This window comes from Nyctereutes procyonoides, unplaced genomic scaffold, assembly GCF_905146905.1.
Source record: "Nyctereutes procyonoides isolate TBG_1078 unplaced genomic scaffold, NYPRO_anot_genome, whole genome shotgun sequence".
Taxonomy (NCBI): Eukaryota; Metazoa; Chordata; class Mammalia; order Carnivora; family Canidae; genus Nyctereutes; species Nyctereutes procyonoides.
Genome location: NW_026575049.1, coordinates 17,711,266 through 17,730,390, shown reverse-complemented (window position 1 = coordinate 17,730,390; position 19,125 = coordinate 17,711,266). Strand labels below are relative to the sequence as shown.

Below are 19,125 nucleotides of genomic sequence, written 5' to 3'. Positions count from 1 at the left end.
AGAGCCCTGCTGTTGCTTGAGTGGTTCCAAGCTCCAGCCCCTTCTGTCTTCAAAGATTTCCTGAAGACAGTATGTTTAAGAGTCCAGCACTGGGACATAAGGACCATGGTTCCCTTCTTCATGGACTTTGGGTCATTACTACTTCTTTTTGGGTCTGAGTGGACACATGTGTTGGACAAAGAATCTCTGTCCCTGCAACCTGGCATGTGGATTGCTTCTGCACCGAGGGACTTGCCTTCTGTTGAGTTAGATGTGACCAGCATCATTAACAGGCCTCTTTTTCCCTTTCAGTGGCTTAATGAAGAGAAGATCATCCAGAGACTTGTAGAATTGATCCATCCAAGTCAGGATGAAGATGTGAGTATGGCCCCTCACTCAGGGCTGTTAGAGAGTGCTCTCTGCTGCTGTGGGGGCACGTGCCCCTTTCCTCAGATGAGGACCAGTTAGATGCTTTTCTTCCTTTAACCAAGCACTGACTTCTAGACTATTTATTTTCAATAAAAAAGTAATACCTATATTTTGTAAAAAATAACAGAACTAAATTAGTTACCTCATCTCTGGCTGAGTAGTAACAGATTACTCCAAAACTTAGTTGCTTGTAACAGAAAGTATGTTTTTATTTCTGTTTCTATGAGTCAGGGACCTGGACGGGGCTTAGTGGGTGCTCTGCCTAGGGTCTGTCACAAGACCGTGGTCCAGGCTCAGCGCGGGGAGGATCCGTTTCCATGGTCACCAGCAGGGCAGCTCACAACATGCTGCTGGCTTCCTTTGGAGTAAGCATCATGGAAGTCCTTTTTCTGCAGACTCATCTTAGAAGGGATGGTCCAGGAGCACCTATGTGGCTCAGTTGGTTAAATGTCTGCCTTTGGCTCAAGTCATGATCCTGGGGTCCTGGGATCAAGCCCCGTGTCAGCAGGGAGTCTGCTTCTCCCTCTCCCTCTGCTCCTCCCTTATGTTTGTGCTCACTCTCGCTCTCTCTCTTAAAGAAATAAGATCTTAAAAAAAAAAAAAAAAAAAAAGAAGGGACAGTGCACTGTGGGTGTGTGCTGCTCTCTAAGAGGGAGTGGCTGGGTCCAGCCTATGCTTGAGGAGGTGGGATTTATGAGGGCGTGAGCTCTGGGAGGAAGGCCCCCACTGCCAGTGTGGAAGCATGTGGGATGGCAGTGGAGCTTCCTGTCTTGGCCCCCTGCCCACTCCCTGCAGGAATCACTGTTGAGAGTTTGGAGTATATCCTGATAGGCCTTTCTGTGCCTGATAAAAGCCAACATACGCTCCTGACCTCAGCAGTTTGAGAACAGTGATGCCAACTCATGTGTGAGCCCTCTCTGTGTCCCGGCCACACTGTTTTCTGTTCCTGTGTGCCTGTCGGACAGCTGGGCAAGGGGGCCTGTGCTCCAGACCAGGGGGTGCCCCTCCAGCTGTGTGACTGCTGGGGGCTGACTGGCCTGCTCCCGGGCTAGAGGCAGGGGTGAGGCCACAGGGACCACCTGGCTGCTTTTCATTTCTCCCTAAAATAGTCCTGCATGTGCTTCCTTTAGCCTAGAGCCCCCATGACATGCACATCAGTGCTATGTGTTCTGAGGCTCCCGGCGAGGAGCCAGGGCCGAGTTTCTCTCTAGTCAGTTATCTGCATTGCTAAACTCCCCAGTGTTGCAAGGGCACCATCCAGTCTTCACCAGCTAAGGATTAGTGTTGCCCAGAAGAATCGAGGCCTCCTGTTTTCTCTGTGGCACCTGCCTTTTTCCATTAGCTTGTAGGACTTCTCCTGAATGTTACCAGCTAGGTTTTAATATTTAAAGTATGAATTTGAAATACAGTATCCGTAACGAGGTCATATATACAGTTTATCTTACAGTGGCTCCAGGGGTGGAGCAATGTCTGTGTAGTGTATTTAACCCTTAACAGAGCCCCATTTGGTCTCTTGGGGATCGGTCAGTACAGCAAAAGGTCTGACTAGATTTGCATTCTGACATCAGAAAGGCCCACCAGGCATTTCTGAGACGGACTGGTTCAGAGTCCAGCGTCCTGAGAACTGAGCAGCGAGCGGGGCAGCTCTGCTAACCTTTCTCAGCGCTGAGGAGAGTGCTGCATCTCCTTTTCCTTCCAGAGACAGTCCAATGCCTCTCAAACCCTCTGTGACATCATCAGGCTGGGCAGAGAGCAGGCCAGTCAGCTGCAGGAGGCTCCAGAGCCCGACCCCCTCCTCGCAGTGCTGGAGTCGTGAGTGCTGGCTGCATTATGGGTGCCTGGCTGGGTGGGTGCGGGGTCTTTCTGAGTCACTAGGAGGTCCCCAGGCCCTGCCTGGAGCACCAGCAGATGCTGCTGCTGCCTCTGATTCAGATTCTGATGAGCTGGCTGTGACATAGCCCGTCTGGCTCACTGTATAGACTTGTGTCTCCTGGGAGGGCTCTCCAGGCAGGTCCAGTGACTCCAGGCCAGTAGGGGCAGAAATGTCCTGAGAACCCTGGGTGCCTGGTCTGGAGCCCGAGCAAAGCCCCCTCTGGGTTTAGGGGGGTTACTCCTTCTTGGGGAGGAGAGCTGGTCCTTTGGATGTGGGGCTGTGCATCTGCTCCAGCAGCAGTGAGCTCTGCGTGTGTCTGACAGGCAGGACTGCGTGGAGCAGCTTCTGAAGAACATGTTTGATGGAGACCAGACTGAGAGCTGCCTCGTTAGTGGGACTCAGGTGTTACTTACCTTGTTGGAGACCAGGCGGGCTGGGTGAGTGATGGGGGGCCTGGCTGCATGGCATGTTTCACTACTGTTATGTAAATAATCACACAGGTAGACTCCTCACTGAAAAGGTAAATCCGCAGCCTCTCTGACCTTGGGTATCCGAGGTGTTCCCGCCTCGGTCTGAAGGCACCAGTGTCAGCAGCTTCCCAAGTGTTCCTGCGTGTGTGTGTGTGTGTGTGTGTGTGTGTGTGTGTGTGTGTAAGTGTAACAGGTGTGGCCAGTTCCAGCATGGGGGGGGTGCCAGGTGTGCACATGCGTGCGCGTGCGTCTCTGCTCTGCTCGTCCCGTCGTGTGCTGTGGTGACCTGTCTCCTGGGGTGACTAGTTCTCTTATTTCCTTGTTCTGGAGGGAGCCTCACTGAAGCCCCAGCGCGGATTAACTGGATGTAAACCGCAGCAACAACAAAAGAACAAAATGACAAGACGTTGAGTTAATGTTGGTAGTGAGATTAGAAGCAGTTTCTCATTCTCGCGCTCTCTGGGAACCAGTACGCAGCGTTAGTTTATTCCCTAAAACTAGAATGATACTGCTGTCATTGTTTACTCTGGTCAGGCCACCAGAATGTTGACTGTTCTTGTCTTCGTGAACTCAGGAAGCCTGGGCCTGTTCTAGGGGATGTGGGGGCTCCTCTGCGGGCCTTTCCCAGCCTTGGCTGAGATGAACGGACAGCGTGAAAATGACCCATAAAAGCAGAGATTGGGATGCCTGGGGCGCTCTGTCAGCTAAGCACCTCTTGGTTTCGGCTCAGGTCATGACCTCAGGGTCCTGGGGTTGAGTCCATTTTGGGGGTGCGGACGCCCAGTGGGGAGTCTGTTCGGATTCCCCGTCCTGCCCTGGTGTGCCTCCCCCCACTTGTGGTTCTCTCAAAAATAAATATATATTTTTAAAAACCCACCAAAACAACAGGTGAGCCAGCTGATTTTCTTTTCTATAACTGAAAAAAGTTTATATGAATATCTCAGAGAAATTAGTTTTAAGAAGCCAGAGGGACAGTGTGGCATCCTCTCTCCTGTTTCTCAGCCAAGGAGTGGGAACCATGGTGAATATTTCCAAAACGGGGAGAGGGGGACAGAGATGGTTCCAGTGAGCATGAGGGGCTGCCTGCCTGGTGGGGATGAGGGGGCTGCCCTTGGCCATCACCTGGGAATGTTTTCTAAAGGAGTGTTGCCTTTCTCTTCTCTGTACCATGAGCAGAGAAGTCGGGGGGCAGGGTGAAATAGGATGGGGGTGTGTCCCCGTGTCTCCATCTGCTGTCCTCGTCCACAGGACAGAGGGCTTGGTGGACTCCTTTTCTCAGGGACTGGAAGGGCTGTGTACTGTCAGCAGCAGCGTACTGCATGGCATTGAGCCACGACTGAAGGACTTCCACCAGCTTCTGCTCAGCCCGCCAAAGGTAGGTGAACTTCTGGTAGGTGCCTGTGCGGGTGTTGTGGGCGGGATGATTTGCAAGCAAAGGACCCTGTATCCCGCTTGAGAACCACCAAGCAGGTGCCAGGAGCATGTTTTCACACCTTCATCTGCTCAGTGTCCATCTCTGCTCTGGGGTAAGGCCTAGGGTGTGGACATTTTGCACCCCCCTCCCAGATGACTCTTGTGCTCTGAAATAGGGGTCATCTGAGAACCTACGTTAACTGTGGGTCTGGCCTTCAAGTCAGGGGCCATGGGGCCTGGGGTCAGGTAGGGCACAGGGTTGGCCTTTGCCCAGCTCAGGAGCTCCAGGCAGCATGCGGCTCAGGTAGAGAAGGGCTCAGTCACTTAGCTGCCTGCCACCTTGCTCACCGTGGAGCCCCTTCCCCTTTCCTGGGTGCATCTCAGCACCCACCCTGCTCTCCTGCACGGCTTATTTTATTTATCAACTTATCGTCTGCTCTCCCACTAGAAAGTGAGCTTCATGAATGTAGGGATTCTGGAACATTTGGTTAATGAGAAGGTAGACCCATCATGCTGCATGCGTGGGGTCAGGAAAGACCTGTGTTCAGTGTGACAAGGCTGCTGTTAGCCATCTCCTCTGAGCGCGTTTGCAGGGTTAGCTCAGTGTCCTGATGAGACTGTGTCCCCCAGAGAGCTGGCCCCACCTTGGACACATCTCATGAGCTGAGGTGCATATCTCTTTGCTTGATTTGCTGATACCAGAGAGTTCTGGGCTTCTGGGGGCAGTGGACCACCATTGCTTACTGTTTTGTGAGGCGCTAGGGGGAGTGGGGGGGTTCCTAACCCTGCTGACCCTCCTTTCCTCTTGCAGACAGTGCTGCCTGGAGGAACCTCCACGTACGCATCCTTATGCATCCCCAGGCTGGGCCATGTCATGGAGTAGTGGCCCTGGCCCTTTGAGCAGTTAGCACCAGAGCTAAGAGAAGCCTGCAGTGGTCATGCTGATTGCAAGGCTCTAACGGGTGATGCTTCTGTGTTTGTAGAAAAAAGCAATCCTGACCACCATTGGCGTGTTGGAGGAGCCCCTGGGGAATGCCCGTCTGCATGGTGCCCGCCTCATGGCTGCACTGCTACACACAAACACACCCAGCATCAACCAGGAGCTCTGCAGGCTCAACACCATGGGCTTACTGCTGGTGAGCGACTTGTGCAGTCTGCAGCAGGTGGGCAGACTGGGCAGGGTCCAGCAGAGCGGGCAGCTGGACCTCTGCATCCAGACAAGGGTCTACCCAAGGGAGGCTTTGGTTCAGTCCCAGAACAGATGCGGTCTGTGCAGAGAGACCCATTTCCCGGACCCATCCCAGGGCCGACCCCACAGGTCGCTGGTGAAGCACACGGGGCGACAGCGGGCAGGCCTTGCCGTGGGCTCGTGGAGGATGGTCTGAAAGCAGAGGGCAGATTTCAAACCCAGTCTGAAGGAACAGGGAAATACAGTCCATCTCCTTTCTGATTTCTGCCTAAGGTCAAACTTCCGTTATAGCTCTTCAACATAAAACGTCCTAAAAGAGCAGCTGCTGGTCACCCACTATAGAAGGCCACCCTAGTGCTTCTTGCCCACAGCACAGCCTCGGTGCCTGAGGGAGAGGGTCAGGCAGGCAGGGCTGGCCCTGGGCAGCTGCTGTGGACGGAGGGTGCATCACCCCAGGTGTCAGCTGTGAGCAGATGCAGTCTTCAGTCTTGTCTTTTGCCTTGCTGTAGGGCCTCTACTCCTGGAGGGCTGGAATTTTCTAAAAATTGAATCTTTATCCCAGAAGGAGCCAGCCTTGGAAGCAGGCCTGACTATAAATTTCTTCCAGTGTTTGGACTCCCAGCCCAGATATGGATCAGGGGTTGAGTTATGAGAGGCCTCCTTTCCTTTTCCCTCTCTGCTTTTATTTTATTGTGGTAAAATACATATAACAGAATTTACCAGTTTTATAATTTCTAAGTGTACAATTCAGTGGCCTTAACTACCTTCACAGTGTTGTGTGGTCCTCACCACTGTTTCCAGAACTCCCCACCCCGCACACTGAAGCTGTGTCCCCATCACACACCCTCTGCCCCCAACACCCGCGCCATCAGCTCCCCTGTCCCCCCGAGTCTGACCACTGCATGTGCCTCCTAGAGGTGGAACCATATGGGATTCGTCCTTCTGTGTCTGGCGTAGGTCACTGAGCACAGCATCCACAGGGCTCACCAGGTGGGGGCGGGTGTCTGCGGCTCCTTCCTTAGGGCCGAGAATGGGCCACCCTGTTGCTTGCTTCTGCCGCTGGTCTGGTCTGCTGGGGTAACGCTGCGACAGACGCGGCTGTGCAGGGGCTCGTCGGAGTCCCTGCTTTCGGTTCTTTCATCGAGACAAGGAATGGATGGGTCCTCTTGTGTGGCTTCAGGAGGAGCCAGCACTTTCCCACAGCGGCCGCTCTGTTTTACCAGCCATGTGGGAACTCTCCCGTTTCTCCACATCCGCACCAACACGTGTTTCCTGTTTATTGGTTTTGTTTGTTTTTTAATAATAGCCATCCTTGTGTTATGAAGTGGTATTTCTCTGGGGATTGTGCTTTGCATTTCCCTAATGATTATCTTTGGAGAACCGTTTGTTCAAGTCCTTTGTCCATTAAGTGGCTTGTTTGGTTTTTTTTTTTTTTTTTTATGGTTGAGTAGTAGGAGCTCTTTGTATATTCTCTGTGTTAAAATTTAGCAGATACACGATTCAAAAATCTTTTCTTCCATTCTCTGGATTATTTTCACTCTCTTGATAGTATCTTTGACCCAAAAGTTGTAAATTTTTATAAAGTCCAACTTACCTATTTTTTTCTTCTATCGATTGTCTTTTGGGTGTCATATGCAAGAAATCATTGCCAGAACTTCTGTCATGAAGGTTTCCCATGTTTTCTTTTTTTTTTTTTTTTTAAGTTTATTCATTCATTCATGAGGCAGAGACACAGGCAGAGGGAGTAGCAGGCTCCCTCTGGGGATCCCGATGTGGGACTCGATCCTGGGACTCCAGGATCACGCCCTGGGCTGAAGGCGGTGCTTAACCACTGAGCTACCCAGGCATCCCAAGATTGGCTTTTTCGATCTTTTTCAAGATTTGCCTCTTGGGATCCCTTTAGATTCCATACAAATTTTAGGATGGGTTTCCTATTTCTATCCCAAAAAATGCCAGTGGGATTTTGATACATATTACATTAGTTTGTAGATCTGGTTTGGGTAGTACTGTCATCCTAACAAAACGAAGTTTTCCAGTCCATCCATGAACATGGACGACGTTCCATTTGTTTAGGTTCTCTTTCTTTCAGCAGTGTTTGTAGTTTCTAGTGTATGAGTCTTTTCATTTCCTAGGTTTTAATTTATTCTTAAGTATTTTATCCCTTTGAACGTTACTACAAATGGAATTGTTCTTTAATTTTTTTAATCTAAATTGTTAGTGTGTGGAAATACACTAATCTGTGTGTTGATTTTGTGTCCTACAACTTTGCTGAACTTGTTTATTAGCTCTTACAGTTTATGTGGAATCTGTGGCATTTTCTGCATATAAGATTGTATCGTTTGTGAAAAGAGGTAATTTTATTTCTTTCCAGTTTGCACACCTTTTATTTCTGTATCTGGCCTAATTGCTCAGAACTTCCAGTGCAACACTGAGAGAGTGGGCTTCCTGCCTCATCCTTCATCGTAAAGAAACAGCTTCCAGTCTTTCACCATTGAGTGTGGTGGTTGCTGCTTGCCAGCCACATACCCCTTATTGCATTGAGATTTCCTTTTATTGCTAGTGTATATAGCAATATAAGTGTTTTATATGTTGTCAGATGTACTTTCAGTATCAGTTGAGGCAATTATGTGTTTCCCCCTTTATTTTGTTAATATGGTACATTACATTTGGTTTTCAGTTGTCGAACCATCCCTGCATTCCAGGAATAAATCCCACCTGGTCACAGAGGATAGTTCCTTAATATGCTGCTGAGTCTGGTTTGTTAGTATTTTGTTAAGGATTTTTGCATCCATGTTCATAAGGGACATTGGTGTGTAGTGTTCTTGGGATGTCTTTGTCTAGTTTTGATAATAGGGTCTTACAATCCTCATAGAAAGAATCAGAAAGTGTTCCTTCTTTTGGGGGGAAGAGTTTGAGAAGGATTGGTGGTGTTGATTTTTCTTTAAATGTAATATTTGGGAGAATACACCAGTGAAGCCATCTGGCCTAGGTTTTTTTTTTTTTTTTTTTTTTTTTTTTTTTTTTTTTTACTGGGAGGTGGGTCTGACTCTGATGAGGATGAGGAAATATCTGAAGCCATCTCCAGGATCACTCAGGGTTATACAGGCAGAGAAGGTAAACCTGGGAACTGTGTCAGGCAGATGGACTTCCTGCCTTGAACCATTACTCAAACCCTTGGTGTGAAGGAGGGGCCCATACTCCTATCTTGGGGTGGCATCCATACCCTATCTTCCCAACCCATTCCCCCACCCCGCACACCATGTCCTCCTCCTTCCTCATGGGCAGCAGAAGGCCTGGGACACAGGCTTCCATAGTCACTGCTGTGTGAGAGAAGGCCAGAGGGATGTGGACAGGCATGCTTGTGTCACCCCTCTGTGCTGCTGGCACATGGGGCCAGAATCCTAGTTGGGCTGCTGTGCCCACTTGGTCTAGGGGAGGGGACAGCCACCCACATTCAGCCTCCCCTGGCCAGTGGCCTGTGCAGCTGGGGTGGGCCCACTGGGTTCCCTCAGGGCGTGTCCACTGTGCACACCTCCCTGAATACAATCCCTGTTCGAGAATTTAATGTACTTCCAGTAATTCATGAGTCAAAGACAAAATGATAAAGGAAGAAGAGTAAAAATACTATGTAGCAGAATGTGTACCATGTATTTAAGGTATTTAAGGTGGATGCTCCAGGTGGTGCAGCCTGTTGAGGACACCTGAGAAAGAAAAAGAGGCTAAAAAATAATGAGTTAAGCTTTTGACTTAAGGACAAAAAGATAAGCCCACTGCAGGATGTGGTTAGATGAGAGCAGAGATGAACGAGAGTGCCGCACCGCGGCTGAGATGGAATGGTCAGGGTTGGGGCTCCTGCTGGATGGTCAGGGCACGGTGATCCCCTCCCTCTGTGATCCCGCTGCAGGAGGACACTGGTCCAAGGAGTTTCCCCTGTCCTCTCTTCACCCCAGGACCTGTTCTTTAAGTACACTTGGAATAACTTTTTGCACTTCCAAGTGGAACTATGCATAGCCGCTATTCTGTCCCACGCTGCCCGGGAGGACAGGGCGGAAGCCAGCAGACCGGAGAGCGGGGTGGAGCCTCTGCCCGGGAGTGGGGACCCAGAGACTCCCCAGCCTGCTGCCAGCCGCCCCGAGAACACTATGGTGACTCATGTAAGTCCAGGAAGTGTCCTGCGCGTCCCTGCATGCCGGCCCTGCCCAGTGTGTGTGGCTGTCTGCTCCAACACAGGCTGCCCGTGGCCATCCCGACCCTCCAGGGCATGATGTGCTGCCCTCCCTCCACCCACGAGACTGAGGGTCACACAGGAAGGGTCCATGTTTGCCAGGGCTGCTGTGCTGGGGGACCAGGGGCAGGGCCCCGAGGCAGGGGGGGCCACTCACCAGAGGAGTGAGGGCACCCGATGCTGCCCTGGGATCTCCTTCCAGGCCAGTCCACTGTATCCTGTCGAGCTACTGCTGTCGGGAGAGACCCCGAAGGGAAATGCAAGGGAAACAGAGAATGTGTTCCATTCTCATGAGAAAATGTCCTGGGATTATGGACCTTTGGAAACTACACTCCCTCTCCTTTTCCTCAGCTCTTCCTGCCCCATGAGTGTGTGGCAGGAAGCTCACCTCCAGGACTGCCCCAGCTCTCCCTGGGCCCCGAGTGAGCACACCTGATGTGGGTGTCTGTGTCTCCTCTGCCCGGAACAGCAAGCCTTGTGTCTGGCAGACAGTAGGCCTTAGCGTTTTCTAAGGAGAAGAAGCAAAAAAAAAAAAAAAAGAAGAAGAAGAAGAAGAAGAAACAAGCACGTACCCAGCTGGGTGCCGTGCAGAAGTGGCACAGACGCCCCTCCCTGTGTCAAGGAGCCAGCTCAGAGATGCTTCCCTGGGAAGGCCGGGGGCTGTAGGGCCAGGGGCCTGGCAGACCCCATAGAAGCTGTGGTTGAGCGAGTCCTGCCATGTGCAGGCTAACAGCAGCCCAGGAGGTGGACAGCTGGGAGCAGGAAGGGGGTGCAGGGGCCTGGAGCCCGGTGAGGGAGCCCCCTCCCCCCCGATGGTGAGGCCCTGTTTAGGGTGGGGTGTGTGCTGGGTCCCAGAACAAATGTGCAGGCACAGGACACAGGATCCTGGCCCAGAAGCCAATGGATGCCCTCAGGCCTAATCATTGCTTCTAGACAGAGAAGGTAGGACAGCACGGAGGAGGAGTGGAGCTGGGCAGCCCTATGGGGCCTGGGGCAGCACCTGCCCTTGCTGCATGGTAGGGACAGCAGGGAGCCCATGGCGGTATCCCCTTAACCTGTGCAGTGCAGGTTGCAGGGGGTAGCCTGTGGACCCTGACCTGTGTCACCTACCCCCCAGCTGTTCCAGAAGTGCTGCCTGGTCCAGAGGATCCTGGAGGCCTGGGAAGCCAACGACCACGCACAGTAAGAACCCACAGGGTGCTGCGGGGGTGCCTGAGGGCCCAGTGTGGGGGTCCTGCTCCTGGGAGAACACCTGGAGCTGCTGCCGCCCAGGGAAAGTTAGGGCCCCGGGTGACCAGAGGAGACGGGCAGAGCAGCTCCATCCCCAGCACCACCCTCCCCCTCCATCAGCAGAGACCCCAGTCTTACCCCACAGTGTGTCCTCAATCCTCCCATCTCCTCACCCCAGCCACCAGCCGGTTCTCTTACTGAGCCCCAAAACCTCAGAAGTGCATCGAGGCTACTTCCTGCTTTCTCTCCTGCACTCCGCTGGGAGCTTTGTGAAGCCCGGTGGTCCCACCCCTACCGCAAGGTCTCAACCACCCAGGTCACCCGAGGTGTGGCCTGCAAGGGCCACGTGGGCAGCCTCAGCCCCGACCGAGCTCCTGGGAGCTGTCCGACCTCACCTGGGCCACGGCTCACATCCTGCTGTCACAGAACCCACCAGTTTGCCGCCTCCAGGATAGTGCACGTCTGAGACAGGGCCATCTCCCCTTCCTTGGGCCCCGTCTCTGCAGCACCCACTATAGGCCCCTGCAGAGCCTCATCTGTATAGTCCGTGTATTTGTGCACATGGGTGCCTGTTGGGGGAGGATTTCATGCTGCCACCAAGGGGTTCACGGCATCCCAGAGGTTAAGGCAACAGGTTGGGAGGCCTTGCCCTGGCCCAGCCCTCCGTTCCCTGTTAGCTTGTGCCACCAGGCGCTCTCGGCTCCCTCCAGCAGGCTGGGCTCACTGGCTCAGGCTTGACAGAGGGTGTGGTGGGAAGTGGCTCTGCCTACTGTAAACCCACGAGCTGCCTTTGGAGCTGGGGGAGCATTTTACGTCTCCCTAACCCAGGGAGGAGTTTAAGACCTGCCCTCCTGCTGGGTCGGGGATGTGACTGGGGAGACATCTGACTCAAAGCTGTGTGTGATGGGAACGTGGACGGCAGCCAGGCTGTGAGCCTCAGGGCTCACAGAGCTTGGTCAGGGGCCGTGACCGGCCAGCTCCCAGCCGCCCCGACCCCACCCACGTCTGTGTCCTGCCCGTGTCACGCTCGGTTGGCCCCCATCAGCACAGAGCAGGGATGTCCTGCGTTTTCGTCTAAGTCCTCTGCCCCACTCGGTGTTCCTTTGGGTCAGCCAGCCTGGGCGAAGCTGGGAGGGCCTCTGGAGCCGGACAGCTCAGGGGTGTCTGGGTGTGGGGTGAGGGGCACAGCGCTGAGGCCCCACGTGCCCTGCTGCTGGGGTGGGGGGTGGCATCTGCCTCGTTAGCACTTCCTGGTGAGGTTGGAGCGATTGGCTGGCACACAGCAGGTGCTCTCCAAACAGAAGGGGCCCACAGGTAAGGCTGCGAGGAAGGACCCGCAGGGGGCAAAGGTCAGGCCCTGGGGACGCACAGGGAGGAAAGGAGGAAAACCCAGTGGCCCCTTGATGCTGCCATTCCCTTTCAGGGCAGCGGGTGGCATGAGGCGCGGCAACATGGGCCACCTTACCCGGATCGCCAACGCGGTGGTGCAGAATCTGGAGAGGGGCCCCATGCAGACCCACATCAGCGAGGTCATCCGAGGTGAGCCCTCCCTGCCCTCATTGCCCTCCTGGCAGCAGGAGCCCTGTGGTGGGTGTTGCTGCTGCCTCTGACCCCTGACTGCCACCTCCTGCCCTCGAGCTCCCCCAGCAAGTGGTATCAGGACATGCTGCTTTCCCAGGTGGGCCTGGGTCGTGGGGTTGGTCCTCGTGCCCAGAGACCCTGTCAGGTGCCTGCGGGGCAGCTCGTGGCTCTGGAGCCAGCACTGTGCTCTACCCAGGGAACCCGAGGCCTGCCTGGACGCCACCCCCCTCTGCCTCAGGCAGCTTTGCAGACCTTTCCAGCAAGTCTGGGGAGCCGGGGGAAGTGGCCTCTGTGCTCCAAGAGGGGGCTGTGGGCCCTGAGCCGAGGCAGCCTCTCCTCTGGTTGGGCCTCACCTCTGCCCTCAGCCTGAGACACCTGCCACCCTCCCAGCCTGGGGCCAACACTCACCCCTCTTTCTGGCCCTCTCATGCCCTGGCCTGGTCTGCAGGCCCTGGGTGCCGGGCCTCGTGAGCTGAAGAGGGCCCAAGGGGGTCTTGGTTAGACTGGAAGGCAGGCAGCTGGGAGGGCCCGAGTGGCCCTGCCAGGGTGGACGATGCCTGGGCCAGCCTGAGCAGGGGGTGGAGAGGCCCCGGAACTCGCAGTGGGCAGATGGGGGGATGCACGAGTGAGCCAAGGAGGCGAAGGGTGGGCAGAAGCCAGGACCCCCCCCCCCCAGGGCGCTGGGGCTGTGTTCACAGCAGCTTCACAACCAGGACTGTCCTCCTCAGCCCTGGGTGGGATCTTGTGCCCTGTGAATGGTGTTCACACAAGAGGCTGAGCCGCCTGGTGGGGTCCCTCCAGGGGTGTGGGGAGATGGTCATGCAGGGCCCCAGTGCCCTGATCCTGGAGAGGGCACGGGCAGGTGCTCAGCCCATCCCCCATTGTGCAGCTGAGGAAGCCGCGCTGGAAGCCTCCGGGCTGGTTGTACAGCAGGTGTAGACCTGTGGTCTTGGCTCACTGGCTGCCTGCCCCCCTCCCGCCAAGAGAGTCCCTGCTGTGGTCCCTCTGGCCAGAAGCTCTGGGTGGCCGTCCAGGATGGGAGCAAGGGGCTGTGCTCGGTCCATGGCCTCCAGGCTGGTGTCTGGTCCGAGGAGACTCCCCACGGAGGGACAGTTTGGGGTGCGGGAGGTGAGCCAGCAGCTCTCTGTCCTGGTCTCACATTACTCAGCTGTGAACTTTCCAGAACACAGGTGCATGGGATGTACTGAGAGGGCCAGGGAGGGTGGAGGACGCGGCCAGGCTGCAGCCCCCGGTGCTGAGGTTGGGACCCCTGGCCGCCCTTCCAGCAGCCACCCTGTGCACCCCGCTGCCGTCCCCTGGCTCCCCAGCACTGCTCCCTTGCAGGGCTCCCCGCGGACTGCCGAGGGCGCTGGGAGAACTTTGTGGAGGAGACCCTGGCGGAGACCAATCGCAGGAACGCTGTGGACCTGGTGAGGGGCTCGGCTGTGCTGCTGCTTGGCGTCGGCTGGCGCTGGGGCCACGCCCTCCTGGGTGTTTGTGGAGCGTGCATGTGTGCGTGTGCACCCGTGTGGCCCAGCCAGGTGCAGTGGGTCCCTGGTTCCGCGTCCCACTCCAGGTCCCGGGGCCCCTACCGCCTCAGCAGAGCGGGTGTCAGCCCCTCCCCCTGACCCCTCAGGCGCCCTGCTGCGTCCTGGGGCTCCTGGTGCCCCAGGCCCAGTGTGCACTACACTGCGGGGAGGGGCAGGGGGCAGAAGCCCCGGGGCTGCGGGGCTCACATCCACCCGCTCTGGCTGTTTCAGGTAAGCACCCACCACCTTCACCCCTCGAGTGAGGATGAGGACATGGAGGGCGCTTTCCCTAATGAGCTGTCCCTGCAGCAGGTGCGTGTGGCCGCTCTGCACACTCAGGCAGCCCTTTCCCGCCCTCGGCGGCGCTCAGGCTCCGGGCCGTCCTGCCCAGCGCCTTCCTGAGCTGCAGCAGGAAGCAGCCCAGGGGAGCGTGCTGGTCCCCACGCACCAGGCTCCAGCAGGGGAGGGGCCAGGCGTGCAGCCCCTTGAACGAGGGGGGGCCCCGAGCCACCCAGTGGATGATCGTGAGACTCACACGAGGCTGTTTGGACACGACCCTGCGTTCGTGTTCCCCCGAGAGGTTAGGTTGGGAGAAGCTGCGAGGCACCGCTGCTTCCCTGGGAGCGGCCTTGGTCTGAGGCCTGCCCTGCGCCACCCCTGCCAGGCTTTCTCGGAGTACCAGGTCCAGCAGATGACGGCCACCTTCGTGGACCAGTTTGGCTTCAATGATGAGGAGTTTGCCGACCAGGATGACAGTGTCAAGTGAGTTCCCAGGATGTGCCCGGGGCACAGTATCCCAGCTGCCCACCTCGGTCGGGAGCCCCATTTGGATCCCTCATCACTGCCCACTACCTTGTCCCCTGTCCATTTTGGGAGGAGCTGAGTCCTTGGTGTGGCCCTGTCCTGCCTGGGCCTGGAGGCCATTTGGCCACTTCCTGAGCTGAAAGCAAGTGTCACTGTGGGAGGGGCCAGGCTGGGACACCCCCAGGAAGGCAGGTCATCACCGTGCAGACCAGGGACAGAGTGGGCCCAGGGAGGAGGGCAGGGGCCACCCCCTCCATCAATGTCCCCGTCTGCTTGCACCACGTGGCCGCCTGCAGACACGTCCACCCCCGTGGGCCTGGCTCTTTTCCCTGCGAGGTGCAGCCGGTGGCACGCACAACAGTCCGTGGGGTGTCGCAGGCCATGGCGGCTACGTGCTGAGTGCCCACCGTGTATTGCAGTGCCCCCTTCGACAGGATTGCAGAGATCAACTTCAGCATCGATGCCGATGAGGACAGTGTGAGTCCTCAGCTCTGTCCTCATTGGACGGGAACAGGGGTGCTGGGTGGGTGGGCAGCCCGAGAGACAGGGCTGCTTCGTGCCTGGGACCCGTCCTGAGCGCCCCCTGCCTGGCTGAGCCCTGCTAGGAGCCGCGTGTGACCACATGCGTGCTCACGCTTGCAGCCCAGTGCAGCTCTGTTTGAGGCCTGCTGCAGTGACCACATCCAGCCCTTTGACGATGACGAGGAAGATGACATCTGGGAGGACAAGGAGATGCACTGCATGGCCCGGGTGACGGCCAGAGCCAGGTGTGAGGCCCCCCCCGGTCCCCCAGGCCCCTTGAGGCAGAGGCCTCAGAACAGTGTGCGCACCCCTAGCCCTGCCCTGGCACGATGCTGTGCGTGCACAGGAGGGGCGGCGCCTGGGTGCCCTGTGCAGAGCTGGCTGGTGGCTGCTCTGACCGTGTGCCCTCCCCAGGTTTGGGGGTCCTCACACCTCAGAGAGCTGCTCCAAGAATGGCCTGGAGCGTGGAGGCCAGGATAGGAAGGAGGGTTTGGAAGCCGACAAGGATGCCGCTCGGGCAGGTGCCCCTCTGGCCTCCACCCAGAAGGAAGGGCCTCGCTTGGAGGGTGGCTCGGAAGGTAACTGCGGGGGACACGGGGTTCAGGCGGGGCAGGGGACTTGGCCAGGGACGCGGCCCTGTGTGCTGGGGGCCGCGTGGGCTTGCTCTCTGCTCACTTCCTCAGCACCGGCTTCAGGCAGTGTCCCTGAAGGCGGCAGGTGCTGTGGCTCGGACCCTGGCTGCCCCCACCCCAGGCCCACCAGGGAAGGCCTGCCCTGCACCACTCCCTGTGGGGCCGACCTGCAGGTCAAGGGTGCCTGGACTGCCATGTCTCCCCAGCAGGCACCTCATGGAACGTGTTTGATGAGCCGGGGACCTCGCCAGCACTGGCCCCGGGAGTGGCCGTGGACGTGGGCTCCAGCGTGTGGGCAGCCAGCACCTCCAGCCCCTCAGCTCTGGAGGAAAAGGGCTGGGCCAAATTCACCGACTTCCAGCCTTTCTGCTGGTGAGCGGGCGGGCCGGGAGGTCACCCCGTGTGTGCCTGGGGGTGGCACCTCCCCGGCGGGGGCTCAGCCTTGCCTTCCGCAGCTCCGAGTCGGGGCCCAGATGCAGCTCCCCAGTGAACACGGGCCATGGCGATGTCCCGGACGGCCCGGACCAGGGCCCAGAGCGAGCCCGTGAGTAGGAGGGGCTCTGAGCACAGGGCGTGGGGGACGTGGTCCTGGGCCCCACGGCTCTGTCTCCCTGGGGACACTGACTTGCCTGTGCCTGGCCATGCTGCCAGGAGCTCCGGCCAGCGGTGAGGGCTTGCCCAGCCCAGGCCGGTCTCCCCAGGGCTCTGGGTACGCTGTGCCACATCGCTGGTCATCCTTGACCCTGGGCCCAGGTAGGGGCTTGGAGCCACGGGCCTGAGGGGGGACGACAGTGTCCTCGTACGGTTCCTAGAAATGGGACACATGCATACATGGGTTTGAGGCCCTGGAGGCCGTGCGCTGTGGCCTCTCCGTCCTCCCTGGGCGTCACCAGCACCCTGTGCCCCGTCCTGTAGGCCCAGCTTCCCCTTGTGCCTGGAGCGTGTGTGTCACCAGGAAGGCCCCCCTGGTGGCTTCCGACAGCAGTGAGGACAAGACGGCTGGTGCCTTGGAAGCTGTCAGCATGGGTCCCAGCTGGGAGGCCCCCCTGCTGCCCACGTCAGCCCCCAGGTGTGCAGAATGGGGTGCGGCGCAGGGCCCCGGGTGCTCACGGACGTCTCCAGCCCCCTGGCGAGGATGCTGTTGGGATGCCCACTCCTCTCAGCCTCTCAGTGGGCTCACCGGGGCTCCGGTGTTTTGCGGAGATGAGCGCAGGACCCCCCCCCCCCCTGCTGCCCCCCCGGGGTCTTGGGGTTGGGGCTGCCCAGGGTCGGTCCGCAGCCCAGGCAGCAGGACGGGGTGTCCGCACCCAGCTGGGCCCCGGAGCATCGCCTGTTCCTCCGCACGCACCGCACGCACTGGGGATGCTGCGGGCCTTGGGGATGGCGCTGCGCAGACCCACCAGCCCTGGCGGTGCAGTGGGTGGGGCCCCGAGAGGGGCGGGGCCTCTGGGGGGCCCTTTGGGTGCTGGCTGGGCTGCTGCTCTCGGGCTCAGGGTGCATCGGGGTCCGCGACGTTGGGGTTCCTGCTAGTCTCCCTGCGAGCCTCCCTCGCCGACTGTCCTCGGCACCAGCCGGTTCTGTGGTCCCCAAAGGCCGCGAGCGTCCAGAGCCGGAGTGCTCCCCATGCTCGTGGGGCTGCGGGGCCGCCACGGGCTCACGCTCGTCTGGGGCTCGGTGACTCAGGCTGGTGACCCAGGCCGCCGTTCCTGGCTGTCCCGGGAGTGCCCGTGGAGGCCGCTGGGGGCAGGCCGCTGGGGGCGGGGCTGCCCTGGCCGAGGTGGCCCAGGACACCGGAGCCTACCTTTGGCACAGGTTCGAGCCCGCGCCCCCCGTGCCTGCGGAAGCCCCCTGCGCCCCAGCTGCAGCCGCGCCCCCCGAGGCCGCCCCCGCTGCCCTGGCCAGCGCCCCCGGGATGACCGCAGTGGGGCCCCCATTTGCCGTCACCCCTGCGGCCCCAGCCACGTGCACAGCAGCTGTCCTGGTGACAGGGACGAAGGATAGGTAAGCAGGGCAGTTGGGGCCAGGGCTGCTGGGCCTCGGGGTGCTGCGGGGCGTCGGCCCCAGGAGCTCCAACCGTGCCCGCCTGCGCCCCCCCGCAGGAAGATGGACTCCCCGCCACCCGCAGGAGCTGCCTTGAACGGCCCCGTGTGACGCTGCTGCCACCCAGCCACAGCGCGCCCTTAATCGAGGAAACTACCTGGTGATGCAATTTGTCTTTTTTAATTTAATTTTATTTTAAAATAAATGCTGCATTGGTAAAGCTGGCAGTTGGAACCAGTTGGACGGCCCAGCTTGCGTCTCTCCTGACGACCCTGAGTGGGCGTCGAGCCCAGCTCCGCTTACAGCAATAAGGCCTCCGATGTGCTCTGCCTGGGAGCCGGGCAGTCCCAGACGCCGTGCGGCCCAAGGGCATGGACGCCACAGGCTCCGAGCATCCGTTTTTACTGATTTTTTTTTTTTTTAAACAAACGCAGGAAAGAGCCACGTGTTTGCACTTTTGTGTCCAGCCAGAGCGAAGGGCCTCCCCGGCCCTGGGGACAGACGTGGGTCTGGAGCTGGACTGGCCGCGCAGGGCTGTAGCTGCCCGGGGAGCCGGCCCGGAGCCGGGCTGCGAAGTTGACTGCCTTAAAACAAGCCCCTCGTGGCCGAGTGGGCAGTGGGGGCACCTGGCAGGGGCGCCGGGGCACAGAGACAGGCTTCAGCAGTGCCAGGTGGGGTGGGGTCTGCGCCTGTGGGAGGGCAGGGCCAGGTCATGGGGTCCTGGGGGGTCTGCAGGATTATTTTGTGTTGAGTCCATTTTTAATGTTCTGATCATCTGACAGGGCACCCAAGACCCCAACTCCCAATAAAAGTTGTGTTATTCTTACTGACAGCCCTGTGTGGTGTGCGGCTGACAGCCCGGAGCCCCAGCCGGGCCCTCCCCAGCTCCCCGCTCCTGCACCCACCGCACCCCCCTTGGGGTGGTTGGGCGGCCACAGGCCAACAGCTGAGCTGGGGGGGGTGGTCTCCTAACGACTCACCTGACATCACCTGTCTTGCCTGTGTCCACATCTGCTGTTCACCCCCCCCCCAACCACCAGCCACACCTGCTGGGAACCCAGCGCCCAACATCCACCTGGCTGGCTCCTTGTGCAGGTGGGACTCACAGGAGGGAACATGGCACCTGCGCCCCGGAGGCCAGCCCCCGTGTGCACTTCAATGGCCATCACCACCCGTCAGGGTGGGTGGGCACGAAGCAGCAGCCTGTGG

The 19,125-nt window shown here is 58.1% G+C and overlaps 1 protein-coding gene across 9 annotated transcripts in view; it reads left to right on the top strand.

The window, feature by feature from the left end:
- PPP6R2 (protein phosphatase 6 regulatory subunit 2) overlaps positions 1 to 18,742 on the top strand; it is a 79,601-nt gene extending 60,859 nt beyond the window's left edge. For 5 of the 9 annotated variants that reach the window (XM_055328270.1, XM_055328268.1, XM_055328261.1 and 2 more), the window contains 19 exons: positions 292 to 357; positions 2,108 to 2,220; positions 2,605 to 2,718; positions 4,000 to 4,126; positions 5,148 to 5,300; positions 9,304 to 9,507; positions 10,696 to 10,760; positions 12,232 to 12,347; positions 13,734 to 13,819; positions 14,150 to 14,230; positions 14,583 to 14,680; positions 15,142 to 15,199; positions 15,365 to 15,489; positions 15,659 to 15,822; positions 16,083 to 16,248; positions 16,332 to 16,420; positions 16,792 to 16,945; positions 17,689 to 17,877; positions 17,976 to 18,742. In XM_055328270.1, the coding sequence (XP_055184245.1) occupies positions 292 to 357; positions 2,108 to 2,220; positions 2,605 to 2,718; positions 4,000 to 4,126; positions 5,148 to 5,300; positions 9,304 to 9,507; positions 10,696 to 10,760; positions 12,232 to 12,347; positions 13,734 to 13,819; positions 14,150 to 14,230; positions 14,583 to 14,680; positions 15,142 to 15,199; positions 15,365 to 15,489; positions 15,659 to 15,822; positions 16,083 to 16,248; positions 16,332 to 16,420; positions 16,792 to 16,945; positions 17,689 to 17,877; positions 17,976 to 18,027 (2,220 nt within the window). In that variant the 3' untranslated portion in view covers positions 18,028 to 18,742. The remainder of the gene's footprint in view (positions 1 to 291; positions 358 to 2,107; positions 2,221 to 2,604; positions 2,719 to 3,999; positions 4,127 to 5,147; positions 5,301 to 9,303; positions 9,508 to 10,695; positions 10,761 to 12,231; positions 12,348 to 13,733; positions 13,820 to 14,149; positions 14,231 to 14,582; positions 14,681 to 15,141; positions 15,200 to 15,364; positions 15,490 to 15,658; positions 15,823 to 16,082; positions 16,249 to 16,331; positions 16,421 to 16,791; positions 16,946 to 17,688; positions 17,878 to 17,975) is intronic. The other 4 variants (XM_055328262.1, XM_055328263.1, XM_055328267.1 and 1 more) reach the window with 4 other exon arrangements.
- The last annotated feature ends 383 nt before the right edge of the window (positions 18,743 to 19,125 follow it).